Source organism: Pseudophryne corroboree, chromosome 4 (assembly GCF_028390025.1).
Source record: "Pseudophryne corroboree isolate aPseCor3 chromosome 4, aPseCor3.hap2, whole genome shotgun sequence".
Taxonomy (NCBI): Eukaryota; Metazoa; Chordata; class Amphibia; order Anura; family Myobatrachidae; genus Pseudophryne; species Pseudophryne corroboree.
The window spans coordinates 94,171,954-94,197,148 of NC_086447.1; the positions used below are offsets into that span (position 1 = coordinate 94,171,954).

Here is a 25,195-nt window from a genome sequence, read left to right on the forward strand (position 1 = left end):
ACTGTGGGAACTGGCAGGGATAATACTGACCTAAAACATATTATTCCGCATTAGATTACCCCAGGCATGACAGCCAGTGTGGGAGCTGGAGGAGATAATACTGACATTATATTTTATATTATTCAGCATTAGATTACCCCAGGCATGATAGGCAGTGTGGGAGCTGGAGGAGATAATACTGACATAAAACATAATATTCAGCATTAGATTACACCCAAGCATGGAGTCCAGTGTGGGAGCTGGATGTGGCTAATCTTGACATTTGCTAGCCTACTATAACCCATTATATTACTCAGCAGAGATGCCCCCAGCGCCAGGGAGGTGTAACAGGGACCTATCCCGCCTATTGGGTTAGAGATAAGTGGTGATGTAATTCCTTTTGCCCTCAATAAACATGGCCGCAGGTGACTCCTCCCCCGGACAGTGCTTCCTGTGTAATACGCCGGAAGAGATTTCTAGGACTGTTGTGATTACGTCACAGCTCGTAGTTTCCTTTTCCGGACCCTACAGCCTGTGCTCGGTGATCGTTTCTCTGTGATCCTCCGGGAACCCTCCTCCAGCGGCTACCATGGCGATGCAAGCGGCTAAACGTGCGAATGTGAGTGTCGGCGGGGCCGGGTGGTGTTACTCCCAGGGCTGTAGGGATCAGGTGGTGTGATGTTAGTCCCTGGGCTGTAGGAACCAAGAAGGGGTGATGTTAGTCCCTGGGCTGTAGGAACCAAGAAGGGGTGATGTTAGTCCCTGGGCTGTAGGGTCCAGGAAGGGGTGATGTTACTCCCAGGGCTGTAGGGATCAGGTGGTGTGATGTTAGTCCCTGGGCTGTAGGAACCAAGAAGGGGTGATGTTAGTCCCTGGGCTGTAGGAACCAAGAAGGGGTGATGTTAGTCCTGGGCTGTAGGGTTCAGGAAGGGGTGATGTTACTCCCGGGGCTGTAGGGACCAGGAAGGGGTGGTGTTTGTCCCGGGGCTGTAGGGACCAGGAAGGGGTGGTGTTAGTCCCTGGGCTGTAGGGACCAGGAAGGGGTGATGTTAGTCCCTGGGCTGTAGGGACCAGGAAGGGGTGATGTTAGTCCCTGGGCTGTAGGGACCAGGAAGGGGTGATGTTAGTCCCTGGGCTGTAGGGACCAGGAAGGGGTGATGTTAGTCCCTGGGCTGTAGGGACCAGGAAGGGGTGATGTTAGTCCCTGGGCTGTAGGGACCAGGAAGGGGTGATGTTAGTCCCTGGGCTGTAGGGACAGGGGGGGGGTGATGCTAGTCCCTGGGCTGTAGGGACCGAGAAGGGGTGTGTGTGATGTTAGTCCCTGGGCTGTAGGGACTGGGGGGGGGGGGGAATGTTAGCTCCTGTGCTGTAGGGACCAGAGGGGAACGATTTTAGTCCCTGGGCTGTAGGGACCATGGGGGGTGATGTTAGTCCCTGGGCTGTTGGGACGGGGGTGGGGCGGGGGGTGATGATAGGGTAGCGAGCCCGCGAGGGTCCAATGCTGCTTAGAAAAAAATAATCACCCCAAACGAACGGAGAACAAAGAAAACATTTTGGTGCTGTAGGGGTGGAAGTTCTCCTGCCCTCTCGTTTTGTCACTTCCAGGCCCTGAGCACGAAGGTAACATAGACCCAACCGTGATGTTAGTCCCTGGGCTGTAGGGACCATGGGGGACACATGTACTAAGCGGTGATAATAGTGGAGAAGTGGCCCACGGCAACTAATCAGCATTGACGTAACATTTGCATACTATAAATGTATACAGAGCAGCTGATTGGTTGCCAACTTCTCCGCTGGCTCTCTTCTCCTCTTTTATCACTGCTTAGTACATGTCCCCCTCAGTCCCTGGGCGGTAGGGACCGGGGGTTGGGGGGTGGTGTTAGTCCCTGGGGGGGGGGGGGGGGGGTGATGTCAGGATCTGAGGCTGTATTCTCAGTCTAGGAGTATAATGTTATTCCCAGGGCATGATGGAGGATATTAGAGATCTGGGGGTATTAGTTTAGTCTTGGTCTGGACCAGGGGTTGTTAAGTTAGTCCCAGTGGAGGCGGTAATGGGGATCTAGAGGTGTTGGGTTTGTCACAGGGCAGGGTTGTTGGGCTCTGTAAATGTTGAGTTAGTCCTGGAAGAGGGGTAGGGATCTGATCGAGTTATTTTAGTCCCGGCGAAAGGGATCTCAGAGAGTTATGTTAGTCCGACACGGGGTGTCTGGAGGTGTTAGGCTAGTCCCAGTGAGGGGAGTATGGATCTGTGGGTGTTAGAATGCCCCCCCCCCCCCCCCCCTCCATCGGAACTAACCTAGGGGAGTTATATTAGCCTGGAGGAAGAGGAAGTAGAGATCTGGGGGCATTAGGTTAGTCCCTTGGGAGTGGGAGTCTGGGGGTGTTACATTAACCTACCTGTTGCATCTGCTAATTATGAAAACTCCTCGCCCATCTTTCAGATTCGCTTACCACCTGAAGTAAACCGGATATTGTACATCAGGAATTTACCGTATAAAATCACTGGGGAGGAGATGTATGATATCTTTGGAAAATATGGACCCATTCGACAAATCAGAGTGTAAGTAGAATTTGTTCTTGACACCTCCCTCCCTCTGGTAATGCCTCCTCTGTTCCCATTACTGGCCTTACAGGTTTCCTGTAATGTCTGTTACTGGTGTCGTCACCGACTCCTGTCACCACACATATCTGGGTAGGGGCACAAGTTGGGTATATTCCCGTGTTCTGCATGTGGAACTGCTGTACAGATGCTCCATGCACTCTGATGCTCAGGAGGGATTGGAGGAGCATTGGAAGTACCAGACAATATAGGAGATGTATGAAGCTGAGAAAATAGTGGAAAAGTTGCCCATGGCAACCAATAAGCTGCTACTTATAATTGTATAGAATTTACTTGATAAATGTTACCACAATGCTCTTTGGTTGCCATGGACAACTTCACTAGCTCACTTCTCTACTCTTCACTGCTTCATACTTCTCCCCCAATGACCAGCAGAGCAGTTGTCAGTAGGGCCGAATCCCACTAAATGCTTCCTATGGAATAAAGGGTTCCAGGGTTCAGGTTTGATTTGTGTTGGGAAACATCCTGGTAAAGTGTATGGTGTCCTGATCTGGTAACGGACTTCTCACCAAATAGGGGTGAGACCAATCACAACGATGCCGGGACTGGAGTATTCTGAATAAAGCATTTTATTACCCAGGTCATAAAAGGGGAATCTGAATATTTACAGTGTTAAATTAATCTGCTATCCCGGTACTACCCTTGGTTACAAAGAGCCTTACTGCATGGTGCACCGCATCTGCTGAAGAAAGAGTTGGGCATACTCCTATGACTGGGAAACAGTATGCCTTTAATAGTCCACAGCTAAACAATACAAGATATTGATGATGGAGAGCCAATAACTTCCATAGTTGCCCCGAGGAAACCAGGGGCATCCCTTTAGTAGACCTTTAGTCCTTGCAGGGGTGATCTTCTATTCACAGCACAGTCAGATGGGATTCTAGGAATGCTTATGTTGAATATGAACAATCTGTCCTTGAGGATTAAAGAAAATCTTGCCACTGCCGGCGACTCTCAGGGTGTTACATTTAGGCCAGTAGGTGTTCAGTAAGCAGCATGATGCCTCTCCTGGGTCATCTGACGCCCTTCCTGCCTGGGATTCAGTGGTCCTCTTACCAGACTTGGCTAACGGTACCACTACAGTTGCTCCAAGGATACGGTCTGACCGTAACAATACAGCTGCTCCAAAGAAACAGTCTGACAGTACCCCTACAGTTGCTCCAAGTATGCGGTCTGACAGTACCCCTACCGGTACTCCAAGGATACGGTCGGACAGTACCCCTACAGGTGCTCCAAGGATACGGTCGGACAGTACCCCTACAGGTGCTCCAAGGATACGGTCGGACAGTACCACTACTCGCCTGAACAAGCTGTATGGTGCAACAACTGGGAATCTTGAGACGTTTGCCCTATTAGTACATGAGATTTTCCAAAAAGAAGCCCAGAAGTATAAAGTTCCTAGACTTAGAAGTTCTTATCTATGGTCCCTGGAGTCTTTTTATTTTTTTTATTTTTTTTGCTCCTCTGCTGTCCAAAATATGGCTGACAATGGTGTCGCTTATGAGGGTCTAACTCTGCTGTCAAGTCTGAGGACTCCAAATATTGCAGCTTGGGTCATGCTGGAAAATTTGGGTTATTGGGGCTCTCTAGATAGTCCAATAAAGATAACATATTAAATCTGGAAAAGGTTTATACTATGGAAAAGAAACATCTTCTGACAGTAAACAGGCTGGAATTCTTCCTCCTTTCCTGAATCCTTATCCATAATCTGCCTAGATGTAAGGTAGTGCCTGCTGCACTTCTGGGAGGCTACTGGAGAATGCATGGAAGGAATCAGCCTTTTAACCTTGTAAAGGACGTAAGGTGTGGAAGAGGGGTTGGACTGATATACCTGCGTGGGGGGTGAGCGCAATGGAGCCCCTCGCTGCGCTCTCCACGCATCGGGATCGGTGGCTCGCTGCGCTTGCCACAGGTTCTATTCCCACTCTATGGGTGTCGTGGACCTCTTGAAGGGTTAATGGTCCCGTTCCCCGCTGACAGGACACTAGCTCCTGAGGGAACTATTCACAAGCCCCACCACGGCGAGCATACATTCCCGCAGCACGCCGCCACCCCTAACAGAGCCAGAAGAAAGAAGAGTGGTGAGTACTAAGCCGTCATCCCAGTTAGTGGGTTGTAGGCCATTATGGCGCATGAGGGTACGGATGCGTACGGCTTCTAACCGGGGAGGATTGTGTCTCCAGACTCTGTACACAACTGCGTCTCAGTACACTGTACACAGTACCCACACTGGCTAACAAAGCCTTAAAACGATTCTGTCTCCATTTTAAGCACAATTTACCTCAGCCAGTGTAAAAAAAACAAAAAAAAAACGGGAAGGCTGCATGCAATTGAAGGGGCGGGGCTTCACTGAGAGGATCCAGCAGCTCACCAGCGCCATTTTCCCTCTGCAGTGGACACAGACGCTGACTGACAGGGACGTGCAGCTCCTCCAGTGTGACTCCAGATTACCTCAGCGTTACCAGGGGGTCATAGCGCGGGGGGGGAGCGATTATTAGTGTACTAAGTCCCCAATCTGGGTACTTAGTCTGCGACCCGGCTAAACTTGACATTCGCAATAAGGGGCGTGGTGTGCTGGCTCCAAATACCTCTGTGTCTCCCTGGAAGGGTTCTTTGTCGGTTAATTGTGTTCCTCATCCCCAGGGAGCTTACTACTGTGTACTCAGTGTAGTGCACCTTCTCAGGCTAGCGGGGCTGAACCAGTGTGGCTGGATTCCCTTTAAGGAATGATTTCTAATATCTCTAATAAATTGTCCCGCAATGAGAAAGAGACGCAATACTTAAGACAGTCTGTGGATGAGATTATGAACAGAGAGAGACTCAGGGGGTCATTCCAACCTGATCGCACAATGCCGTTTTTCACAGCGGTCAGGTCACTACTGCGCATGCGTGTGCACCGCAATGCGCAGGTGCCGCAATGCACAGTCGCGTCATATGGGTACAAAGCGGATCGTTGCTGGGCGATGGAAATTAACAAAGAATCCATTCGCACAGCCGATCGCAAGAAGATTGACAGGAAGAAGGCGTTCATGGGTGTCAACTGACCATTTTCAGGGAGTGGTTGGAAAAACGCAGGTGTGTCCAAGCGTTTGCAGGGTGGGTGTCTGACATCAATTCCAGGACCGGACCGGCTGAAGTGATCGCAAGGGCTGAGAAAGTTCAGACCTACTCAGAAACTGCACAAACTATTTTTGTAGTGCTCGGCTGCACAGGTGTTCGCATACTTGCAAAGCTAAAATACACTCCCCAGTGGGCGGCAACTATGCGTTTGCACGGCTGCAAAAAGCAGCTAGCGAGCTATCAACTCGGAATGACCCACGCAGTCCCCAAACAAGCGTCTCAGTCCCTTGCTATTTGTCCACAAAAACGTACTCTGGCGCATATCCTGCAGTCTGACGCTGAGGGGTCAGACTTGGGGGAGGTGGATTCAGAAGGGGGGACGCTGCTCTGTCACAGGCAATACAGGTTCTAATAGAAGCTATCAGAGATGTGCTACAAATTCCTGATAAGGTGACAGAGGAGTGTGAGGAATCTTATTTTAATGTAAAAAAGTCCTCAGTCACTTTTCCTGTGTCAAAGGAATTGAATACCCTGTTTGAGGAATCGTGGGTTACTCCTGATAAGAAAATAAGATTTTACTCACCGGTAAATCTATTTCTCGTAGTCCGTAGTGGATGCTGGGACTCCGTAAGGACCATGGGGATTAGCGGCTCCGCAGGAGACTGGGCACAACTAAAGAAAGCTTTAGGACTACCTGGTGTGCACTGGCTCCTCCCACTAAGACCCTCCTCCAGACCTCAGTTAGGATACTGTGCCCGGAAGAGCTGACACAATAAGGAAGGATTTTGAATCCTGGGTAAGACTCATACCAGCCACACCAATCACACCGTATAACTCGTGATACTATACCCAGTTAATAGTATGAAATATAACTGAGCCTCTCAACAGATGGCTCAACAATAACGCTTTAGTTAGGCAATAACTATAAACAAGTATTGCAGACAATCCGCACTTGGGATGGGCGCCCAGCATCCACTACGGACTACGAGAAATAGAATTATCGGTAAGTAAATTCTTATTTTCTCTGACGTCCTAAGTGGATGCTGGGACTCCGTAAGGACCATGGGGATTATACCAAAGCTCCCAAACGGGCGGGAGAGTGCGGATGACTCTGCAGCACCGAATGAGCAAACTCTAGGTCCTCCTCAGCCAGGGTATCAAACTTGTAGACTCTTACAAAAATGTTTTAACCCGACCAAGTAACAGCTCGGCAAAGTTGTAAAGCCGAGACCCCTCGGGCAGCCGCCCAAGAAGAGCCCACTTTCCTCGTGGAATGGGCTTTTACAGATTTAGGGTGCGGCAGTCCAGCCGCAGAATGTGCAAGTTGAATCGTGCCACAGATCCAGCGAGCAATCGTCTGCTTAGAAGCAGGAACACCCAGCTTGTTGGGTGCATACAGGAGAAATAGCGAGTCAGTTTTCCTGACTCCAGCTGTCCTGGAAACATATACTTTTCAGGGCCCTGACTACATCCAGTAACTTGGAATCCTCCAAGTCCCAAGTAGCCGCAGGCACCACAATAGGTTGGTTCACATGAAAAACTGATACCACCTTAGGAAGGAATTGGGAACGAGTCCTCAATTCCGCCTTATCCATATAAAATACAGATAAGGGCTTTTGTATGACAAAGCCGCCAATTCTGATACACGCCTGGCCGACGCCAAGGCCCACAGAATGACCACTTTCCACGTGAGGTATTATAGCTCCACGGATTTAAGTGGCTCAACCCAATGCGACTTCAGGAAATCCAACACCACGTTGAGATTACACGGTGCCACTGGAGGCACAAACGGGGGCTGACTATGCAGCACTCCCTTAACAAAAATCTGAACTTCAGGCAGTGAAGCCAGTACAATTTTGGAAGAAAATCGATAGAGCCGAAATCTGGACCTTAATGGAACCCAATTTTAGGCCCATAGTCACCTCTGACTGTAGGAAGTGCAGAAATCGACCTAGCTGAAATTTCTCCTTTGGGGCCTTCCTGGCCTCACAGTAGGCAACATATTTCCGCCATATGCGGTGATAATGGTTTGCGTTCACTTCTTTCCTAGCTTTAAATAGCATAGGGATAACTTCCTCCGGAATTCCCTTTTCCTTCAGGATCCGGCGTTCAACCGCCATGCCGTCAACGCAGCCGCGGTACGTCTTGGAACAGACAGGCCCCCTGCTGCAGCAGGTCCTGTCTGAGCGGCAGAGGCCATGGGTCCTCTGAGATCATTTCTTGGAGTTCTGGTTACCAAGCTCTTCTTGGCCAACCCGGAACAATGAGTATAGTTCTTACTCCTCTCCTTCTTATTATTCTCATTACCCTGGGCAAGAGAGGCAGAGAAGGGAACACATACACCGACTGGTACACCCACGGTGTTACCAGAGCTTCCACAACTATCGCCTGAGGGTCCTTGACCTGGCGCAATATCTTTGTAACTTTTAGTTGAGGCGGGACGCCATCATGTCCACCTGTGGCCTTTCCCAACGGTGTACAATCATTTGGAAGACTTCTGGATGAAGTCCCCACTCTCCCGGGTGGAGGTCGTGTCTTTTGAGAGAGTCTGCTTCTCAGTTGTCCACTCCGGGAATGAACACTGCTGACAGTGCTAACACATGATTTTCCGCCCATCGGAGAATCCTTGTGGCTTCTGCCATCGCCATCCTGCTTCTTGTGCCGCCCTGTCGGTTTACACGAGCGACCGCCGTGATGTTGTCTGACTGGATCAGCACCGGCCGGTGTTGAAGCAGGGGTCTAGTCTGACTTAGGGCATTGTAAATGGCCCTCAGTTCCAGAATATTTAAGTGTAGGGAAGTCTCCTGACTTTTCCATAGCCTTGGAAGTTCCTTCCCTGTGTGACTGCCCCCCAGCCTCGCAGGCTGGCATCCGTGGTCACCAGGACCCAGTCCTGTATGCCGAATCTGCGGCCCCCTAGAAGATGAGCACTCTGCAGCCACCACAACAGCGACACCCTGACCCTTGGAGACAGGGTTATCCGCCGATGCCTCTGAAGATGCGACCTGGACCACTTGTCCAACAGATCCCACTGGAAACTCCTTGCATGGGACCTGGCGAATGGAATTTCTTCGTAAGAAGCTACCATCTTTCCCAGGGCTCGCGTGCATTGATGCACCGACACCTGTATACGTATTAGGAGGTCTCTGTCTAGAGACAACAACTCCCTGGACTTCTTCTCCTCCGGGAGAAACCCTTTTTATCCTGTTCTGTGTCCAGAACCATACCCAGGAACAGTAGACGCGTCGTAGGAACCAGCTGCGACTTTGGAATATTCAGAATCCAGCCGTGCTGTTGTAGCACTTCCCGAGATAGTGCTACTCTGACGAACAACTGCTCCCTGGACCTCGCCTTTATAAGGAGATCGTCCAAGTGCGGGATAATTATTTCGGCCATTACCTTGGTAAATACCTCGGTGCCGGGGACAGACCAACGGCAACGTCTGGAATTGGTAATGACAATCCTGTACCACAATATTGAGGTACTCCTGGTGAAGAGGGTAAATAGGAACATGCAGGTAATCATCCTTGATGTCCAGTGATACCATGAAATTCTTCCAGGCTTGCAATAATCGCCCTGTGATACTATTTGCAGAACCTAGGGATCCACCTGTGGGCAAGCCCACTGGTCCCTGAAGTTCCCGAGACGCGCCCCTACCGCACCTGTCTCCACCTGTGGAGCCCCAGCGTCATGCGGTGGACTCAGAGGAAGCGGGGGAAGATTTTTGATCCTGGGAACTGGCTGCTGGTGCAGCTTTTTCCTTCTTCCCTTGTCTCTGTGCAGAAAGGAAGCGCCTTTGACCCGCTTGCTTTTCTGAAGCCGAAAGGACTGTGGGGGTGATCGCAGCAGGATTTTTGTTAGCAATTGGGCAAAACCATGTGCACTGCAGGGGAGGCAGATTTAACATGTGCAGAGAGAGTTAGATTTGGGTGTGGTGTTTTCAATCTGCAATCTAATTTGCAGTGTAAAAATAAAGCAGCCGGTATTTACCCTGCACAGAAACAAAATAACCCACCCAAATCTAACTCTCTCTGCAAATGTTATATCTGCCCCCCCCTGCAGTGCACATGGTTTTGCCCAATTGCTATCAAAAATCCTGCTGCGATCAACTCAGAATTACCCCCTGTACCTGAAAATACGGTGCTTTCTTAGGCTGTGAGGAAACCTGAGGTAAAAAATTTTCTTCCCAGCTGTTGCTGTGGATACGAGGTCCCAGAGACCATCCCCAAACAATTCCTCACCCTTATAAGGCAGAATCTCCATGTGCCTTTTACAGGCAGCATCACCTGTCCACTGCCGGGTTTCTAATACCCTCCTGGCAGAATGGACATTGCATTAATTCTGGATGCCAGCCGGCAAATATCCCTCTGTGCATCCTTTATATATAAGACGACGTCTTTAATATGCTCTATGTTAGCAAAATATTATCCCTGTCTTAGAGTATTAATATTATCTGATAGGGTATCAGACCACACTGCAGCAGCACTATTTATGCTGAGGCAATTGCAGGTCTCAGTATATAACCTGAGTGTGTATATACAGACTTCAGGATCGCCTCCTGCTTTTTATCAGCAGGTTCCTTCAAGGTGGCCGTATCCTAAGACGGCAGTGCCACCTTTTTTGACAAACGTGTGAGAGCCTTATCCACCCTAAGGGATATCTCCCAACGTGACCTATCCTCTGGCGGGAAAGGGTACGCCATCAGTAACTTTTTAGAAATTACTAGTTTCTTATCGGGGGAACCCACGCTTCATTACACACTTCATTCATTCATCTGATGGGGGAACAAAACACTGGCTGCTTTTTCTCCCCAAAAATAAAACCCCTTTTATGTGGTACTTGGGTTCATGTCAGAAAATGCGTAACACATTTTTCATTGCCGAGATCATGTAACGGATGTTCCTAGTGGATTGTGTATATGTCTCAACCTCGTCGACACTGGAGTCATCCCATTTATCTGCCTCTGCTCCGCCTCCACGTAACCCTCCTCATCCAACATGTCGACACAGCCGTACCGACACACCGCACACACACAGGGAATGCTCTGACTGAGGACTGGACCCCACAAAGTCCTTTGGGGAGACAGAGAGAGAGTATGCCAGCACACACCAGAGCGCTATATAATGCAGGGATTAACACTATAACTGAGTGATTTTTTTCCCCCAATAGCTGCTTGTATACATATATTACGCCTAAATTTAGTCCCCCCCCTCTCTTTTTAACCCTTTGAGCCTGAAAACTACAGGGGAGAGCCTGGGGAGCTGTCTTCCAGCTGCACTGTGAAGAAAAAATGGCGCCAGTGTGCTGAGGGAGAAGCCCTGCCCCTTTTTCGGCTGACTTTCTCCCGCTTTTTCTGGAATACTGGCAGGGGTAATTTTACATCTATATAGCCTCTAGGACTATATATGATGTAGATTTGCCAGCCAAGGTGTCATATATTGCCCTCAGGGCGCCCCCCCAGCGCCCTGCACCCATCAGTGACCGGAGTGTGAGGTGTACATGAGGAGCAATGGCGCACAGTTGCAGTGCTGTGCGCTACCTTGGTGAAGACCGAAGTCTTCTGCCCCCGATTTTCCGGACTCTTCATGCTTCTGGCTCTGTAAGGGGGACGGCGGCGCGGCTCCGGGAACGAACACCAAGGTCGGGTCCTGCGGTCGATCCCTCTGGAGCTAATGGTGTCCAGTAGCCTAAGAAGCCCAAACTACCACCTGTTAGGTAGGTTCGCTTCTTCTCCCCTTAGTCCCTCGCTGCAGTGAGTCTGTTGCCAGCAGATCTCACTGTAAAATAAAAAACCTAAATATACTTTCTTTCTAGGAGCTCAGGAGAGCCCCTAGTGTGCATCCAGCTCAGCCGGGCACAAGAATCTAACTGAGGTCTGGAGGAGGGTCTTAGTGGGAGGAGCCAGTGCACACCAGGTAGTCCTAAAGCTTTCTTTAGTTGTGCCCAGTCTCCTGCGGAGCCGCTAAACCCCATGGTCCTTACGGAGTCCCAGCCTCCACTTAGGACGTCAGAGAAATTTCAAATCCCTAAAGGGTTACTCTCATCTCTTCCTTTTCCTCCTGAGGATAGGAAAAAATGGGAAAGTCCACCGATAGTGGATGCATCTGTGTCCAGGTTGTCACGGAAAATTGTGTTACCCGTCCCTGGTGCAGCCTCCCTGAAATACACAGCTGATCGTAAGATTGAGACTACACTCAAATCATTGTACACAGCTGCTGGGTGTGTGTGGATTACTAAAGCCATTGCTTAATGGTCAGGTAACCTTATTGAAGGATTGGATTCCTTATCTAGGGGGGAGATTGTGTTACTCCTGCAGCATATACAGGAGCCTGCAAACTTTATGGTGGAAGCCATAAAACAAGTAGGTTTGCTGAATGCACGCACCACTGTTATGGCAGGGGCTTATGGTTACGCCAGTGGACTGCGGACTCCAGGAAAGGCGTGGAAGGCCTACCCTTCACAGGAGAGGCCTTATTTGGAGATGAACTGGACAAATGGATCTCCAAAGCTACTGCGGGTAAGTCCACATATCTTCCTTCTGTAGCTCCCCCAACCAGGAAGACCTACTCAGGACCTACCCTACAGTCCTTTTGGCCTGCCAAGTTTAAAGGCAAAGTCAGAGGATCTTCTACTGCCAACAGAGGCGCTAGAGGTAAACCACGCATACCAGCAACTGCCAGTCCTCAGGAACACAGTTCCAGTTCTGCTTCCTCAAAGCCTTCTGCATGACGGTGGGCCGTGTGGCCTGGAAGACTGGCAGGTGGGAGCCCGACTAAGAAATTTCAGTCACATCTGGACAACATCATGCCAGGATCCCTGGGTCATAGATCTTATTTCCCAGGGTTACAGACTGGAGTTTCAGGAGCTCCCACCTCACAGATTCTTCAAATCAGGCTTACCAGCTTCATAAGAGGCAAGTATAACCTTACAGGATGCCATTCAAAAACTGGTACAGACTCTGGTCATTGTCCCAGTTCCACCTCATCTGCAAAACAAGGGGTATTATTCCAACTTGTTTATAGTACCGAAACTTGACAATTCGGTGAGACCGATTTTGAATCTAAAATCATTGAACCCGTACTTACGAGTGTTCAAATTCAAGTTGGCGTCTCTGAGAGCGGTGATCTCCGGTCTGGAGGAGGGGAATTCCTAGTGTCTCTGGATATCAAGGATGTTTCAAGGATCACATTCCGATCTGGCCGCCTCACCAGGCTTATCTACGCTTTGCATTGCAGAACTGTCAATACCAGTTCCAGGCCCTGCTATTTGGTCTGTCCACGGCACCGAGGGTGTTCACCAAGGTGATGGCAGTGATGTTTCTCCTTCGCAAGCAGGGAATTAACATAATTCCGTACCTGGACTATCTTCTGATAAAGGCACCATCCACGGAAAGGTTGTTGAGCAGCATTGGTCTCACAACCAAACTACTCCTGGATCACGGGTGGATTCTAAATCTCCCGAAATCTCATTTAGAGCCAACTTGGAGGCTCCCATTTCTGGGAATGATACTGGACACTCAGTCGCAGAAAGTTTTTCTTCCGTTGGAAAAGGCATTGGTAATCCAGTCGATGGTTCGGGATGTCCTGAAGCCAACCCGGATAGCTGTGCATCTATGCATTCGCCTTCTGGGGAAAATGGTGGCCTCTTACGAGGCGCTTCAGTACGGAAGGTTTCATGCTAGGCCCTTCCAGCTGGATCTGTTGGACAAATGGTCCGGATCGCATCTTCACATGCACCAGAGGATCCGTCTGTCTCCCTTCTGTGGTGACTACAGACTTCTCCCCTAATTGAGGGCCGAAGGTTCGGGATTCAGAATTGGATTCTGCTAACCACAGACGCAAGCCTCAGAGGTTGGGGAGCGGTCACCCAGGGGGTGCAGTTTCAAGGAAGATGGTCAAGTCAGGAAGTCGTTCTTCCAATCAACATTCTGGAACTCAGGGCTGTATACAACGCCCTTCTGCAGGCCTCATATCTTCAAGATCGGGCCATTCAGGTTCAGTCGGACAATGGGCCTAATTCAGAGTTGGTCGCAGCAGCAAATTTGTTAGCAGTTGGGCAAAACCATGTGCACTGCAGGGGGGCAGATATAACATTTGCAGAAAGAGTTAGATTTGGGTGGGTTATTTTGTTTCTGTGCAGGGTAAATACTGGCTGCTTTACTTTTACACTGCAATTTAGATTGCAGATTTAACTCACCACACCCTCTATCTCTCTCTGCACATGTTATATCTGCCTCCCCTGCAGTGCACATGGTTTTGCCCAACTGCTAACAAAATTCCGGCTGCGATCAACTTGGAATTACCCCCCATGTGCAGGCAGATATAACATGTGCAGAGAGAGTTAGATTTGGGTGCAGTGTGTTAAAACTGAAATCTAAATTGCAGTGTAAAAATAAAGCAGCCAGTATTTTACCCTGCTCAGAAACAAAATAACCCACCCAAATCTAACTCTCTGCACATGTTATATCTGCCCCTCCTGCAGTGCACATGGTTTTGCCCAACTGCTAACACATTTTCTGCTGCGATCAACTCTGAATTACCCCTAATGTGACGGCAGTAACGTACATAAACCGACAGGGAGGAACGAGTAGCAGAGCAGCAATGTCAGAGGTATCAAGAATTCTCCTCTGGGCAGAAAAACACGCTGTGGTGTGTTCCGGGAGTAGACAACTGGGAAACAGACTTCCTCTGCAGACACGACCTGCACCTGGGGGAGTAGGGCCTTAACCCGTAGGTGTTCAGGTGCTTGACACGTCGATGGGGATGTCCACAAATTGACATGATGGCCTCTAGTCTCAACAAGAAGCTCAAGCGGTATTGTTCCAGGTCGAGAGACCCACAGGCAGTGGCAGTGGATGCTCTGACAACTCCATGGGTCTATCAGATGGTGTACGTGTTCCCTCCACTTCCGCTGTTCCCAAGAATTCTCAAAAGAATAAAAAGGGAAAAAGTTCAAGCAATTCTCATTGTTCCGGACTGGCTAACATGGGCCTGGTACGCGGCCCTTCTGGGGATGCTCCTGGAAGATCCGTGGCCTCTACCTTTTCGCGAGGTTCTCCTGCAACAGGGGCCGTTCGTCTATCAAGACTTAACATGGCTACATTTGACGGCATGGAAGTTGAACGCCTGATTCTAGCCAGGAGAGGGATTTCTGACCAGGTCATCCCACTATGATCCAAGCCGGGAAAGGGGTAATGTCTAAACATTACCACCGTATTTGGAAGAAATACGTCTCTTGGTGTGAGAGCAGAAAATATTCTGCGGTGGAATTTCATCTGGGACATTTCCTGCTTTTTCTGCAGTCAAGTGTGGATGTGGGCCTACGTCTGGGCTCTATAAAAGTCCAGATTTCAGCCTTGTCCATTTTCTTTCATAAACAATTGGCGTTTCTTCCTGAGGTCCAGACATTCTTGAAAGGGGTTCTGGACATCCAGCCTCTTTGTGCCTCCCACGGCACCTTGGGATCTCAACTTGGTGCTGCAGTTCCTCCAGTTGGACTGGTTTGAACCGTTACAGGAGGTAGACGTAAAATATCTTACGTGGAAAACCGTCACACTGTTGGCCTTGGCTTCTGCAAGACGTGTGTCGGAGCTGGGGGTGTTGTCTTACAAGAGCCCCTATTTAATCTTCCATGAGGATAGAGCTGAACTCGGGACTCGTCAGCAATTTCTTTCTAAGGTGGTGTCGGCGTTTCACATCAACCAACCAATTGTGGTTCCAGTTGTTACTGACACCTCTGTTACTTCAAAGTCTTTGGCTGTTGTGAGGGCTTTGAAGGTGTATGTGAAGAAAACTGCTCGTCACAGGAAATCTAACTCTCTGTTTGTTCTTTACAATCCCAATAAGATTGGGTGTCCTGCTTCAAAACAGTCAATTGCACGTTGGATGAGGCATGCTTATTCCATGGCAGGATTGCCGATTTTTAAATCTGTACAGGCCCACTCGACTAGGTCAGTGGGTTCTTCTTCGGAGGCTGCCCGCGGTGTCTCGGCCTTACAGCTCTACCGAGCAGCTACTTGTTTGGGTTTGAACACGTTTGCAAAGTTCTACAAGTTCGATACCTTGGCCTCTGAGGACCTTCTGTTTAGTCAATCAGTTCTGCAGGACCCTCAGCACTCTCCCACCCGGTCTGGGAGCTTTGGTACTTCCCCATGGTACTAAATGGATCCCCAGTATCCTCTAGGACGTAAGAGAAAATAGGATTTTAATTGCCTACTGGTAAATCCTTTTTCTCGTTGTCCGTAGAGGATACTGGGCGACCACCCAGTGCTTCGTTCGTCCTGCACTGTTACTTGGTTAAGTATTGTTGTTGGTTCAGCTGTTCCTGTTCCAAGTTTGGTTAGCATGGCTTTCCTCTTGTTTGTGTGTGCTGGTTCGGAACCTCACCACTATCCTTTTTATATCCTTCTCTCAAAGTATGTCCGTCTCCTCGGGCACAGTTTCCTAGACGGAGTCTGGTAGGAGGGGCATAGAGGGAGGAGCCAGCCCACACTATCAAATTCTTAAAGTGCCCGTGGCTCCTAGTGGACCCGTCTATACCCCATGGTACTAAATGGATCCCCAGTATCCTCTACGGACTGAGAGAAAAGGATTTACCGGTAGGTAATTAAAATCCTATTTTCTTTTCTGGTTCTTAATGATGCATTATTTTTTCTATATCCTCCCGTCATTCTCTATTTAGCGTTGTTTGGAACTGGACTGTGCGAGCGTTCTTTATCCTCTTTTGGTTAGGGGTGCAGTCGCTCTGGTGGGAGCTGTGCCACTGCACCCCTGCAAATAGATGCATCAGTAAAATTAAGTTTACATTCTAGTCTACTTGGGGCAGAGAGATGAGGGCCTGGGAAACAAATGGGGAGTAAGGGAGTCTTTGGAAACATTTATGAACGAATAAATTACATTTTTAAGACCGCACTGAAAAACTATATAATCGTCTTATCTTCATTCAGACAGTGATAATGTTTCCTGTACACTGAAGACATGTTGTGCAGTGTGACTACAATAGCAGGATTCATTCTGCCACCAGAGGGCGCTGCCACACTCACAGGAAGCAGCATGTTGTTACCAATGTGTTCTTGTTACTGTAATCTCCTGGCTCTAAGAATGAACAGAAGACAGGATGTTTGTTGCTGCTGCACGTACCCTGTTTTGGACATTTTTACATGATGTTACAAAGTTATACAAAAAAAATGTGCATACTAGAGAACATCTTCAGGTGCTTAGCCCAGGAATAAAGGGCCTAATTCAGATCTGATCACTGGGCTGCTAATTTTGCTGTCCTGTGATCAGAAAGTCGCCGCCTACAGGGGGTGTGTAAATTTGCGGTGCAAATGTGCGATCCTATGCGTACACCGACTGCGAAAATCCACTTTGTGCAGTGTGTGCGCAGCCCAGTGCTTACTCCTACAGTGCAATCACATCAGGCTGATCGGGGCCGTAGCTGACGTCATACACCCTCCGTGAAAAAACTTAGATACGCCTGCGTTCCTGAACATTCCCAGTAAACGTGCAATCGTTTTTTTCGCACCATCCCGTCGCTGACCAACGATTCCCGTTGCTGTCCGACACACGTGCGCATTGCGGTGCATACGCATGCACAGTCAAGATCTGATTGCCCACTGTGCGAAAACGCACAGCAGCGATCAGCTCTGAATTACCCCCAAAGTACAGACTGTACCAAACCTATCCCTTCTGCCAAGGCCTTTTCCTGATGCACCATCTGATGCCTTTTACTTCTCGCCGTCTTCAGGTTCCTCCAGCAGCGGTTTGGAGATATCTGCACAAGCTCAGTAGCTAGAGTAAGCTGTGAAAGACTAGGCCGCGTGTCTCCATCCAGTTACAGTACCCCCTCCGTTTCAGTAGTTAAAGGAGAAGCGGAAAGTTCTGGTGCTGATCGGTCAGAGAGTCATTAAACCGTTACACAAAGATTTGTGATGCGGAAATGATTACTATAATGGCCGGACATTTGTGCGGCTGAATCGGGCCCCAATTTCTTAACTGCATCTATGGAAGGTGAAACATAATTTGCCTTCTGTTCCAACGTTGATTTTATTAGACTCGTGCGTTCAATCAAGATTTTTAGAAAGGTCATGTGATTGGTTTAACACATTTGGAGGGGCCCCCTGTACATCACTGTCTTTGTGTGGCCAGGGGAGGACAGGGTGTAGTATATTATGCCAGCTGTCTGGATTCCGGTGCCGGTATCCTGAACGCCAACATCCTGGAAGCGGGCGACCACAAAAGAGCCCCTTGCAGGCTCGCCACGCTGTTTATTCTCCCTCCAGGCGGGTCGTGGACCGCCCAAGAGGGAGAGTATTTGTCAGTATGCCGGCTGTTGGGATCCCGGCGCCGGTATACTAAGCCCCAGGATCCAGACAGCTGGCATATCAAATGCCTCCCGAGAGGACCTGGGTGTCCCAGTGACGTGTGTGGGGAAAGAGGTTTTATAGATGCACTTTTTCCTTTGTATTACAGCGGTATTTCATGTTTGGAGCACACTAGAGAAATGCGCCAGTGGGCAAAACAATAAGAGGTTTAGTCCTCACACGCTTCCGTCTACTCTGAAAATGATTGTGTGATAGGAGGCAGTATAGACTGTACGGCTAAACCACACGTAGTATACTTTCCATCTCCAGTCATCAATGGCAGGATCACTGATCCTTTAGGATGCGCAGCATTTCTCTATCGTCCTAGTGGATGCTGGGGTTCCTGAAAGGACCATGGGGAATAGCGGCTCCGCAGGAGACAGGGCACAAAAAGTAAAGCTTTCCGATCAGGTGGTGTGCACTGGCTCCTCCCCCTATGACCCTCCTCCAAGCCTCAGTTAGATTTTTGTGCCCGGCCGAGAAGGGTGCAATCTAGGTGGCTCTCCTAAAGAGCTGCTTAGAGAAAGTTTAGCTAGGTTTTTTATTTTACAGTGAGTCCTGCTGGCAACAGGATCACTGCAACGAGGGACTTAGGGGAGAAGAAGTGAACTCACCTGCGTGCAGGATGGATTGGCTTCTTGGCTACTGGACATCAGCTCCAGAGGGACGATCACAGGTACAGCCTGGATGGTCACCGGAGCCTCGCCGCCGGCCCCCTTGCAGATGCTGAAACATGAAGAGGTCCAGAATCGGCGGCAGAAGACTCCTCAGTCTTCTAAAGGTAGCGCACAGCACTGCAGCTGTGCGCCATTTTCCTCTCCGCACACTTCACACGGCAGTCACTGAGGGTGCAGGGCGCTGGGAGGGGAGCGCCCTGGGAGGCAAATGAAAACCTATTTGGCTAAAAAATACCTCACATATAGCCTCCGGGGGCTATATGGAGATATTTAACCCCTGCCAAAATACACTAAAGAGCGGGAGACGAGCCCGCCGGAAAAGGGGCGGGGCCTATCTCCTCAGCACACAGCGCCATTTTCCTTACACAGCTCCGCTGGTCAGGACGGCTCCCAGGTCTCTCCCCTGCACTGCACTACAGAAACAGGGTAAAACAAGAGAGGGGGGGCAAAATAGTGGCAAGAATTATTATAAAAGCAGCTATACAGGGAGCACTTATTATAAGGCTATCCCTGTCATATATAGCGCTTTTGGTGTGTGCTGGCAAACTCTCCCTCTGTCTCCCCAAAGGGCTAGTGGGGTCCTGTCTTCGTTAAGAGCATTCCCTGTGTGTCTGCTGTGTGTCGGTACGTGTGTGTCGACATGTATGAGGACGATATTGGTGTGGAGGCGGAGCAATTGCCAAATATGGGGATGTCACCTCCTAGGGGGTCGACACCAGAATGGATGCCTTTATTTATGGAATTACGGGATAGTGTCAACACGCTAAAACAGTCGTTTGACGACATGAGACGGCCGGACAATCAGTTAGTGCCTGTCCAGGCGCCTCAAACACCGTCAGGGGCGGTAAAACGCCCTTTGCCTCAGTCGGTCGACAGACCCAGACACAGGCACTGATTCCAGTGGCGACGGTGACGAATCAACCGTATTTTCCAGTAGGGCCACACGTTATATGATTTTGGCAATGAAGGAGGCGTTACATTTAGCTGATACTACAGGTACCACTAAACAGGGTATTATGTGGGGTGTGAAAAAACTACCTATAGTTTTTCCCGAATCAGAAGAACTAAATGATGTATGTGATGAAGCGTGGGTTGCCCCCGATAAAAAGATGCTAATTTCAAAGAAGTTATTAGCTTTATACCCTTTCCCGTCAGAGGTTAGGGCGCGCTGGGAAACACCTCCTAGGGTGGACAAGGCGCTCACACGCTTATCTAAACAAGTGGCGTTACCCTCTCCTGAGACGGCCGCACTTAAAGATCCAGCAGATAGGAGGATGGAAAATATCCAAAAAAGTATATACACACATACAGGTGTTATACTACGACCAGCTATAGCGACAGCCTGGATGTGCAGTGCTGGAGTAGCTTGGTCAGAGTCCCTGATTGAAAATATTGATACCCTGGATAGGGACAATGTTTTACTGTCTTTAGAGCAAATAAAGGATGCATTTCTTTATATGCGTGATGCACAGAGGGATATCTGCACACTGGCATCACGGGTAAGTGCTATGTCCATTTCAGCCAGAAGAAGTTTATGGACGCGACAGTGGTCAGGCGATGCGGACTCAAAACGGCATATGGAAGTTTTGCCGTATAAAGGGGAGGAGTTATTTGGAGTCGGTCTATCAGATTTGGTGGCCACGGCTACAGCCGGGAAATCCACTTTTTTACCTCAAGCTACTCCCCAACAGAAAAAGACACCGACTTTTCAACCGCAGCCCTTTCGTTCCTTTAAAAACAAGAGAGCAAAGGGATATTCATATCTGCCACGAGGCAGAGGAAAGGGGAAGAGACACCAACAGGCAGCTCCTTCCCAGGAACAGAAGCCCTCCCCCGCTTCTACAAAAGCCTCAGCATGACGCTGGGGCTTCTCAAGCGGACTCGGGGGCGGTGGGCGGTCGTCTCAAGAATTTCAGCGCGCAGTGGGCTCACTCGCAGGTAGATCCCTGGATCCTGCAGATAATATCTCAGGGGTACAGGTTAGAACTAGAGACAGATCCGCCTCGCCGTTTCCTGAAGTCTGCTTTACCAACGTCCCCCTCCGAAAGGGAGACGGTTTTGGAAGCCATTCACAAGCTGTACTCTCAGCAGGTGATAGTCAAGGTACCTCTTCTACAACAGGGAAAGGGGTATTATTCCACTCTATTTGTGGTACCGAAGCCGGACGGCTCGGTAAGACCTATTCTAAATCTGAAGTCCTTGAACCTATACATAAAGAAGTTCAAGTTCAAAATGGAGTCACTCAGAGCAGTGATAGCGAACCTGGAAGAAGGGGACTTTATGGTGTCCTTGGACATCAAAGATGCGTACCTCCACGTTCCAATTTACCCCTCACACCAGGGGTACCTCAGGTTCGTTGTACAAAACTGTCACTATCAGTTTCAGACGCTGCCGTTCGGATTGTCCACGGCACCTCGAGTCTTTACAAAGGTAATGGCCGAGATGATGATTCTTCTTCGAAGAAAAGGCGTATTAATTATCCCATACTTGGACGATCTCCTAATAAGGGCAAGGTCCAGAGAACAGCTAGAGAGGGGATTAGCACTGTCTCAAGAAGTGCTAAAACAGCACGGCTGGATTCTGAATATTCCAAAATCCCAGTTAATGCCGACAACTCGTCTGCTGTTCCTGGGGATGATTCTGGACACGGTTCAGAAAAAGGTTTTTCTCCCGGAGGAAAAAGCCAAGGAGTTATCCGAGCTTGTCAGGAACCTCCTAAAACCAGGAAAGGTGTCTGTACATCAATGCACAAGAGTCCTGGGAAAAATGGTGGCTTCTTACGAAGCAATTCCATTCGGCAGATTCCATGCACGAATTTTCCAGAGGGATCTGTTGGACAAATGGTCAGGGTCGCATCTTCAGATGCACCAGCGGATAACCCTGTCTCCAAGGACAAGGGTATCTCTTCTGTGGTGGTTGCAGAGTGCTCATCTATTGGAGGGCCGCAGATTCGGCATACAGGATTGGATCCTGGTGACCACGGACGCCAGCCTGAGAGGCTGGGGAGCAATCACACAAGGAAGAAACTTCCAGGGAGTGTGGACGAGCCTGGAAACGTCTCTTCACATAAACATTCTGGAACTAAGAGCAATCTACAATGCTCTAAGCCAGGCAGAACCTCTGCTTCAAGGAAAATCGGTGTTGATCCAGTCGGACAACATCACGGCAGTCGCCCATGTAAACAGACAGGGCGGCACAAGAAGCAGGAGTGCAATGGCAGAAGCTGCAAGGATTCTTCGCTGGGCAGAGAATCATGTGATAGCACTGTCAGCAGTGTTCATCCCGGGAGTGGACAACTGGGAAGCAGACTTCCTCAGCAGACACGACCTTCACCCGGGAGAGTGGGGACTTCATCCGGAAGTCTTCCACATGCTGGTAACCCGTTGGGAAAGACCAATGGTGGACATGATGGCGTCTCGCCTCAACAAAAAACTGGACAGGTATTGCGCCAGGTCAAGAGATCCGCAGGCGATAGCTGTGGACGCGCTGGTAACGCCTTGGGTGTACCAGTCGGTGTATGTGTTTCCTCCTCTTCCTCTCATACCAAAAGTATTGAGAATTATACGGCAAAGAGGCGTAAGAACGATACTAGTGGTTCCGGATTGGCCAAGAAGGACTTGGTACCCGGAACTTCAAGAGATGATCACGGAAGATCCGTGGCCTCTACCTCTAAGGAGGGACTTGCTTCAGCAGGGTCCCTGTCTGTTTCAAGACTTACCGCGGCTGCGTTTGACGGCATGGCGGTTGAACGCCGGATCCTAAAGGAAAAAGGCATGCCGGAAGAAGTCATTCCTACTTTGATTAAAGCAAGGAAGGAAGTAACCGTGCAACACTATCACCGCATTTGGCGAAGATATGTTGCGTGGTGCGAGGATCGGAGTGCTCCGACGGAGGAATTTCAACTGGGTCGATTCCTACATTTCCTGCAATCAGGATTGTCTATGGGTCTCAAATTGGGATCTATTAAGGTTCAAATTTCGGCCCTGTCAATTTTCTTTCAAAAAGAATTGGCTTCAGTTCCTGAAGTCCAGACTTTTGTTAAGGGAGTGCTGCATATACAGCCTCCTGTGGTGCCTCCAGTGGCACCGTGGGATCTCAATGTGGTTTTGGAATTTCTAAAATCTCATTGGTTTGAACCACTAAATAAGGTGGATTTAAAATATCTCACATGGAAAGTGACCATGTTACTAGCCCTGGCTTCGGCCAGGAGAGTGTCAGAACTGGCAGCTTTATCTTACAAAAGCCCATATCTGATTTTCCATTCGGACAGGGCAGAACTGCGGACTCGTCCGCATTTTCTCCCTAAGGTGGTGTCAGCATTTCATCTGAACCAGCCTATTGTAGTGCCTGCGGCTACAAGTGACTTGGAGGACTCCAAGTTACTGGACGTTGTCAGAGCATTAAAAATATATATTGCAAGGACAGCTGGAGTCAGAAAGTCTGACTCGTTGTTTATATTGTATGCACCCAACAAGATGGGTGCTCCTGCGTCTAAGCAGACGATTGCTCGTTGGATCTGTAGCACAATCCAACTTGCACATTCTGTGGCAGGCCTGCCACAGCCTAAATCTGTAAAGGCCCACTCCACAAGGAAGGTGGGCTCATCTTGGGCGGCTGCCCGAGGGGTCTCGGCATTACAACTTTGCCGAGCAGCTACGTGGTCAGGGGAGAACACGTTTGTAAAATTTTACAAATTTGATACTCTGGCTAAGGAGGACCTGGAGTTCTCTCATTCGGTGCTGCAGAGTCATCCGCACTCTCCCGCCCGTTTGGGAGCTTTGGTATAATCCCCATGGTCCTTTCAGGAACCCCAGCATCCACTAGGACGATAGAGAAAATAAGAATTTACTTACCGATAATTCTATTTCTCGGAGTCCGTAGTGGATGCTGGGCGCCCATCCCAAGTGCGGATTATCTGCAATAATTGTACATAGTTATTGTTAACTAATTCGGGTTATTGTTTAGGAAGCCATCTTTCGGAGGCTCCTCTGTTATCATACTGTTAACTGGGTTTGATCACAAGTTGTACGGTGTGATTGGTGTGGCTGGTATGAGTCTTACCCGGGATTCAAAATTCCTCCCTTATTGTGTACGCTCGTCCGGGCACAGTACCTAACTGAGGCTTGGAGGAGGGTCATAGGGGGAGGAGCCAGTGCACACCACCTGATCGGAAAGCTTTACTTTTTGTGCCCTGTCTCCTGCGGAGCCGCTATTCCCCATGGTCCTTTCAGGAACCCCAGCATCCACTACGGACTCCGAGAAATAGAATTATCGGTAAGTAAATTCTTATTTTAGTCCTTATTCTTAAAGAGGTCAGCAATGTGTTATTAGCACTGAACTCTTACCTTTGCGGGGGAGAGGGATCAAACCTTTGAGAAAGATAAAGTACTAACCAATCAGCTTCTGCTATGTTACATGCTGCGTTTGAAAAATCAGTCTCCTCCTTGTTCTAGTATTGATACACCTTTATTGATGAATTGATGTTTGTGTGACCATTACTTTAATGTAAAATAAATACTGCAGTCACTTTGTTTCTTACCTGGTCGCCTCTTCCCGCAGGGGAAACACACCTGAGTCCCGGGGAACTGCGTATGTGGTATATGAAGATATATTTGATGCTAAGAACGCCTGCGATCATCTCTCTGGGTTTAACGTCTGCAACAGATACCTGGTTGTTCTGTACTATAACGCAAACAGGGTAAGTTACTCTCCGAGGTCTGGATTTGGGGACTGTGCTATTCTCTTCTTTCTGCTAATACTGTTAAGCAGCTATATGAGTATTACAGAATAGTTTTGCCACTAATTGACAATATGTAGATTTCCCATGACTTGACTTGTGACGTTCGGATTTAGATTTGGCTGCCAGGTTTTTGTGTCATGTATGTTGGAGACTGGGACGGGATATCTAAGTGTAGGCCTCAGTGCTGCGTTTGTTTCTGTATAGATTTGAACATGGCCAATAAGTAACCTCACCGTTCTATATTTCCAGGCGTTCCAGAAGATGGACACAAAGAAGAAAGAAGAACAGCTCAAACTTCTCAAAGAGAAATATGGAATTAACACCGACCCCCCAAAATAAGGGCAATGGGTTTTTTTGTTTGTATTTTTTTCTTTTTATTTTGTATGATTCCCGAGCTGTTCCAGCGACTTATCTTTAAGAAAGGACACATGGACTTCTGTTTTTCCTGGAGTATGTGGCAAATTAATTTGTATGCTTCATTTTCCACCAGTGATCTGAGGTACGGGGTGTGTGACTGCTGTACAGTCGTTTCATGTTCTACACCACATTTGATAAGTAGGATAATGTTGCAGTCGCCATTTTACCTGAAGTGGCTGAAAGCTCTCCGTGTGCAGACAAGACGCCACTTCCTGTTGTCTCCCGCAGCCGGACAGCCCATCGTACACACTAGAACTTCTGTCCCCCCCCTGTCTGCTGCTTGTAGGTCACAAATCTAAAGCTTCATTGTCATACAATTCAAATAAAATCTGTCAAGTGTA

General features: G+C 48.9%; 1 protein-coding gene across 1 annotated transcript; it reads left to right on the top strand.

Moving 5' to 3' along the window:
- Positions 1 to 446: 446 nt before the first annotated feature.
- Positions 447 to 25,195, top strand: SF3B6 (splicing factor 3b subunit 6). The gene is made up of 4 exons (XM_063915285.1): positions 447 to 598; positions 2,421 to 2,539; positions 24,257 to 24,395; positions 24,687 to 25,195. The coding sequence occupies exons 1-4, from the start codon at positions 569 to 571 to the stop codon at positions 24,774 to 24,776; spliced, it is 378 nt and encodes a 125-aa protein (XP_063771355.1). The 5' UTR covers positions 447 to 568; the 3' UTR covers positions 24,777 to 25,195.

Coding starts and splice junctions, on each gene's coding strand:
- SF3B6 (XM_063915285.1), top strand. CDS start 569: ATGGCGATGCAAGCGGCTAAACGTGCGAAT. Junction 2,540..24,256: donor CCCATTCGACAAATCAGAGT/GTAAGTAGAATT, acceptor CTCTTCCCGCAG/GGGAAACACACCTGAGTCCC. Junction 24,396..24,686: donor TGTACTATAACGCAAACAGG/GTAAGTTACTCT, acceptor CTATATTTCCAG/GCGTTCCAGAAGATGGACAC.